We start from the raw sequence: 6,038 nt of genomic DNA, 5'->3' as shown, positions 1-6,038 counted from the left end.
GTCACAGCACAGAAACAGCTTTAGTGAAGGTTACAAATGATCTTCTTATGGCCTCTGACAGTGGACTCATCTCTGTGCTTGTCCTGCTAGACCTCAGTGCAGCGTTCGATACTGTTGACCATAATATCCTATTAGAGCGATTAGAACATGCTGTAGGTATTACAGGTACTGTGCTGCAGTGGTTTGTATCATATCTATCTAATAGACTCCAATTTGTGCAAGTAAATGCACTTACTTTTTAAATTTGCAAATTAAAGTTCTAACTGAATGACATGACCCTAAATATGAGCCTTGATGCTGGTTGGATTCTCTAAATACATCCGAAAAGATTCTTTAGTGCCTCTTTTAGTGGAGTTAAGATGCTGACACACATTTAGACTAGCATGACACTTCACCTGAAACTCAAAGATCAGGCTGGTTATTTATCCCCACAGGAGAGGATGTTCACTTTTGGATGTATTAGTGAGTCTTGAAGGACTTTGTTTGAAGTGAAGAGATTTGGGTTTCATATATCACCTCATAATATAAAGCGCGTTGAGGCAATTGCTGTCATGGTTTGGCATCAAGTAAATTAAATTTAATAGAACTGAATTGAATGATGCTTCTGTCTCTTAATTTAATATTTTCTGTGAACAGTTCCTATTACGGCCATTTTGACTATACAGCCCAACTGGACCAGGATATACACGAGTGAAGCATTCACTGTCAGATGTGAGATCCCAGGAGGAGAAGGGACTTCCTGGAGCTATGACTGGAGACGAGAAAGTTTCACCACATATTACACAACCAATGAAAGAACATTCTACAATGTTGGTTGGGAAGACAATGGAAATTATCAATGCAGGGGCAACAAGGGGCTTTCCTTGACAGAATGGAGTAATGTCATTCCAGTAACTATATCATGTAAGTTGGACAGACATGTCTTACCCATATAAACTGTTTCATCCAAATGATCCTGTCCTGTTTTTACAGTCTCTTGTCCTGTGTGCATGTTGAGTTCTTCTTCACTCGTCTCATTAGTCTGATCTTGTTCACTTGTGTTCCCCAGTGTGTTCATTTTCCCTGGTTACCTCATGTGTGCCACACACAGCATACTGTGACATGCTGTGGTTCAAATAATTTCAGTAAAATTAGTCTTATATTCTAATTTTGTAGCAATTTACTTATGTTCTTGTTCAAAAGTGAACACAGGCCAAACCAGAGGGATGATAAGTTGGCTGTTCAAGAGGGCAGAGTGACCCTGACCTGATTTGTGAACCCATCACTTAGCAATGTTTTTAGAAAAAATAAAACAAATTTTAAAAACCTGATCTAAAAAAACCTCTTTCAACAGTTAAACTGCAACCTGTCCTCACCGTGTCTCCTTCATGGCTGAGTCCCGGAGCCTCAGTAACTCTGAGCTGTGAGATTGAATATCCCTCGGAGGGATGGAGCTATTACTGGTATAAAGCTATTCCTAATATGGACATAAAAGAAGAGCCCTACAAGTACGAGCTGCTACCAGATGGCAGCGAGACTGCTCAGACTTTGTACATCATTACCGGACAAACACACACAGCAGCATATGTGTGCAGAGCGCAAAGAGGAAGGAACTACTACTACACCTATTACAGTAAACCAAAGTTTGTCTGGTCTGCAGGTCAGTTTGTTTCTGTCTCTTTTTGATAAGCTGTATTTAATGTCATTAATTATTCATATAACCGTAAGATCAATGTGCATTTGCGCTCCCTGCAAACAAGTGTAACCTGGTCTCAAATATCTATTTTAGACCCTACAGGTTAAAAAGATATAAATATTGTTGTGTCAAGACTTTATTGTAAATATTTCATATGTGTTTAAAAGATAAAAAAAAAGAGTTCAAATGCATTAAAAACGTGTTTAAAATCACAATAAATAGAAGTCAATCATAATTTAAGTGTTCATGGAGTTATAAGTTACAAGAAAACCAAAGGGTTGTTATCTAATGTGAAACAAGGAAAACTTTGTATTTGCTGCAATTTCTTTTACAAGTTCATTTTGGGTTGTCAATCTTGTATTTTCTTTTATCCCATTGGTTGATGTAAACCTATTGTCCAATCAGACGTAAGGAAGGCGGGATCTAAGCGAGGTGGAAGGAAAAAACACTAACTAAGCTAGTGAGAGTCGGCAGCAGCACGCTACCGGAGGAGGTTGTGTACCAGAGCTAACAGGAGAAAAGTAAAATAATAGCCGTGGGTGCAGAGTCTACGTGCCTGTTATGGACTGTTTTACCCTGTGATGAGTGAGTACTGAATATGGAGTTAGCATTGAGCTTAAACGGAAAGTATAAGTACTTAAAATGTATGATGCTAATCGCGAGTTAGCATGTTAGCATTTTAGCGCCTGTAATAGCTATGTATGCCGAGTATGTAAGCTACAGATTACTCGATGGAACTAAATAGTAATTTCTAATGCACAGTGGACCGAGAGGAATTCTCTGGACCCTTCTGCTGTGGATAGGATTTCCGTGTGTTTGTCCCAGTGTACTCAGCAGCCCGGGTATACCGCTAATTCCGACCACGTTGACGAGTGGAGGCCGCATGGTCACCAACCGAGCCTGCCCCTCAGCTTGCCCTTGCACTTAGCCCAAAGGATTCGTGAGTAGACCTGAGCACGTGCGTTTTGTTTTCCGCTTGTTTATCAAGTGAAGCGGCCATTTGTGTGTTTTCTGGTCCAACGAGCCCGAGCAACGATCAGGCCTGCAACGGTTTCAGTGAAGGAGCTCACAAAGGTTACAAAATTTGAACTGAACTTAAAGGGGAATATTTTGGATAAATGTGTTGTTTCTGAGACATTGACTGTGAATTGTGAAGAGGGAAAAAACCTTCAATTGAATTGTAAGGAAACACTTCAATACTTGGAATATTGTATTTTTTTTATTTATTTTATTCATATTTTATTTTGACTAAATCTTACAATTTGAATTTAAAGTTTTGTGTGTGTCATAATTATTATTTACAGAGTTTATAAGTGATAAGGGTTACTAAAAGGTAAAAAAGAGGTTTAACATGTTAGATAAATTCATTATTCTTGGTGAAGATTAAACAGAACTCATTATTTTCACTAAGTGGAGGCACCGCCAACATTAAGATTTCTAAGTAAAAAGGTTAAAACTGGTTAGTTATTGTTTCTCCTGTTTACCAATAAGATTAAGTAACGTACCCAGGGCCCCACTCATAGTACTATCACCACTTTAACCAAGGGTTAATCCAGAGCTACTTGAGTTGGGTGCTACACATTTGGAGGCACCGCTGGGATTGTTTTGTTGTTTTATGTCAATTTTAAGTTATTACTAAATCTGCTGTAACCTTAAAAGTAACTAAGAGTAACACTGGTCCTAAAAAGTAACTTCAATTAATTTCTTTTCTTCCCCCTACGTAAAGTAACTTGTTAAAACTATGGCCACTAAAAGTAATGTTTCACAACCAAATCTTGCAAATTGGTGCAGAGGTAAAGGGCTTGATCAGGCACATGCCATTTTAGTTATTGGAGTGCCTGAAGAGGAGGAAATATCCACAGTAGAAGAAACACTCGAACAAGTAAAAACCTTGGGCAAGGTAAGAGTAAGAGGCAAAATGTTTGATGCCAATAATCAAACCCTGACCATGTTATGTGAATGCCGTGAAGAAGTCGATCCTACCAAAGTTCCACCAGAGGTGATCTCCTTTAAAGAAGGAAGTAAATGGAAAATAGTTGTGGCAGAACAAGAAACAAACTCCGACCTATTCACCGAGAAGTTGGACAGATTTCTACGTGATGAAGGGAAAACATTGGAGGATGTTAAAAGACTATGTGATCCTAGCACCTCGTGGAACAGCAACCCTGAGTCAATCATTCGGGCGGTAGGTGATGTTTTGCAGTCCAAGCCAAATGAAAGCAATTTATACCGTCGTTTTAGAATCTTCTCTGGAGTCCACCCTACTCCACCTGGTGAAGACAATTTGGACAGCTGGTTAGAACAAGTAAAGTTCATGACTGATGAGTATGAGTGCTCAGATAAGGAGAAACGCAGAAGGATTATTGAGAGTCTCAAAGGGCCAGCGCTGGAGATCATTCAAGCAGTGCGCATGTCTAATCCCATGGCAAACCATATGGATTACTTACAGGCATTGGAAAGTACCTTTGGAACCTCAGAATCCGGTGAAGAATTGTATCTCACATTCAGAGCTATGCATCAAAAACAAGGTGAGTGCTTATCTAACTTCTTGCTGAGACTGGGAAGATCACTGAACAAGGTAGTGCAAAAAGGAGGCCTACAAGTGGATGAAGCCAACAAAGCAAGACTTGAGCAACTCATTAAAGGTGCCACTGAATCAGACTTCATGCTGCTTCAGCTAGGTCTAAGAGATAAGCGAAGTGATCCTCCAACATTTTTAAGCCTACTGAAAGAAATTCGAGAAGAAGAGGAGCGTGAAGCCGCAAGACAAAAACTCAAAAAACCAGCACAGAGACAGCATGTGCATGCAGGGCAAGTAACAAGTGAAACAGACTCCAAAGACTGTCAGCAACATGATTTTCAGTCCGAAATTCAAGTGCTAAAAGAAAAGCTGAAAGAGCTCAACAAGCAGTCTCATTCTACAGAGTCAAGCTACAAAAAGATGTCCAGAGAAAAGAAAAAAGAGAAATCAGACACAAGCAACGAAGTGCAACAGTTAAGAAAAGAAGTCAAAGAGCTGAAAACACAGTTAAGTGTAATGTCAGTAAAGCCACAACATTATGCAAAAGAGAGAGGCCACTATTCTAAGTTCAAAGCAGACTTCAGTCCAAAGTCATCTACCTTTAAGTCAAAGAGTAGTAAAGAGTCAGATAATTTCTGCTACAGATGTGGAGAAAATGGCCATTTTGCAAACAAATGTACAGCTCCGGAAAATGCTCAAAAGGTGATTAAAAAGCTTATTCATCAAGTGCATGGAAGCCCACATGGACAAAGTCAAAGTACCGACGCTCAAGATCAGTGTGTTGCTCGAGTTAATACTACCAATGTTCCAACTCAAAGTGTCAACATACCGGAAGGTCTTATTGGTCCATCATCCATAGCTCCTATCAAGGTCAACAACATCTCATGCCATGGTCTTATGGATTCAGGGTCAACAGTGACCATTATCTTTGAGGATTGGTATAGAGCCAACATACCAACAGTCCCTATACAGCCCATTTCCAATCTAGCCATCTGGGGCCTATCAGCTGAGTCCTATCCTTACCATGGGTATGTAGTGGTAGAGATAGAGTTCCCTGAGGATGTAGCAGGTGTCAAGGGTCCTCTTAACGTCCTCGCCTCGCCTGTCCTGAGCCCCCACAAAGTCATGAAACCCCTGTAGTGGTTGGTACCAACGCTTTTCTGTTCAGTCGCCTATTTCAGCTGTGCAGAGATAGCGGTAGTGAGAACAAAGTCAGCTCCATGAGAATACAGGCAGTTTATGACAAAATCCAAACTCAGTCCTTAACGTCCCATGCAGCCAACGATCCCATAGGGCAAGTGAAATGGCAAGGTCCAGGGCCACTTACCATTGCTCCCGGGAAAAAATGTTATGCCACGTGTAAAGTAGAGCAGAAAAGAACTAAACCCCAAGATGTTGTTTTGGTTGAAGCACCTGCCATGCCCCAACTCCCATCCGGCGTGTTGGTCCAGCCAGGTGTTCTCCGTGAAAGTGACATGGATGAGAACAGTTTCATCGTTCTATTACAGAATGAGTCAGAGAAACCTACCTCTATCCAAGTCGGCACAGTCATTGCCGAGATGCTTGCAGTAGACGTAGTCACCGACCCTAAAGTTTTAGAGTCTGAAGCTAGTACCGTAGCTCCCGAACTCTTTGATTTTGGTGACTCTCCTGCTCCGACAGAGTGGAAGAAAAGACTACAGCAAAAGCTAGCTCAGAGACGTAATGTTTTCTCTCTAGATGAATGGGATGTTGGATTAGCTAAAGACGTAGAACATAACATCCGCCTTAGCAACTCCACCCCCTTCAGAGAGCGTTCACGTCGTTTAGCTCCGGCTGATATTGATGATGTACGACAACACC

The 6,038-nt window shown here is 40.9% G+C and overlaps 1 protein-coding gene across 1 annotated transcript; it reads left to right on the top strand.

Moving 5' to 3' along the window:
- Positions 1–1,862: 1,862 nt before the first annotated feature.
- On the top strand, positions 1,863–5,336 carry LOC120433986 (paraneoplastic antigen Ma1 homolog). The gene is made up of 2 exons (XM_039601323.1): positions 1,863–2,260; positions 2,438–5,336. The coding sequence occupies exon 2, from the start codon at positions 3,417–3,419 to the stop codon at positions 5,334–5,336; it is 1,920 nt and encodes a 639-aa protein (XP_039457257.1). The 5' UTR covers positions 1,863–2,260; positions 2,438–3,416.
- The last annotated feature ends 702 nt before the right edge of the window (positions 5,337–6,038 follow it).

This window comes from Oreochromis aureus, linkage group 3 (assembly GCF_013358895.1).
Source record: "Oreochromis aureus strain Israel breed Guangdong linkage group 3, ZZ_aureus, whole genome shotgun sequence".
NCBI lineage: Eukaryota > Metazoa > Chordata > Actinopteri > Cichliformes > Cichlidae > Oreochromis > Oreochromis aureus.
Note: the sequence above shows the minus strand (reverse complement) of the source record. Positions and strands in the feature narration are given on the sequence as shown.

Excerpts from the sequence above, each read along its gene's own strand:
- LOC120433986 (XM_039601323.1), top strand. The coding sequence starts at position 3,417 with ATGGCCACTAAAAGTAATGTTTCACAACCAAATCTTGCAAATTGGTGC.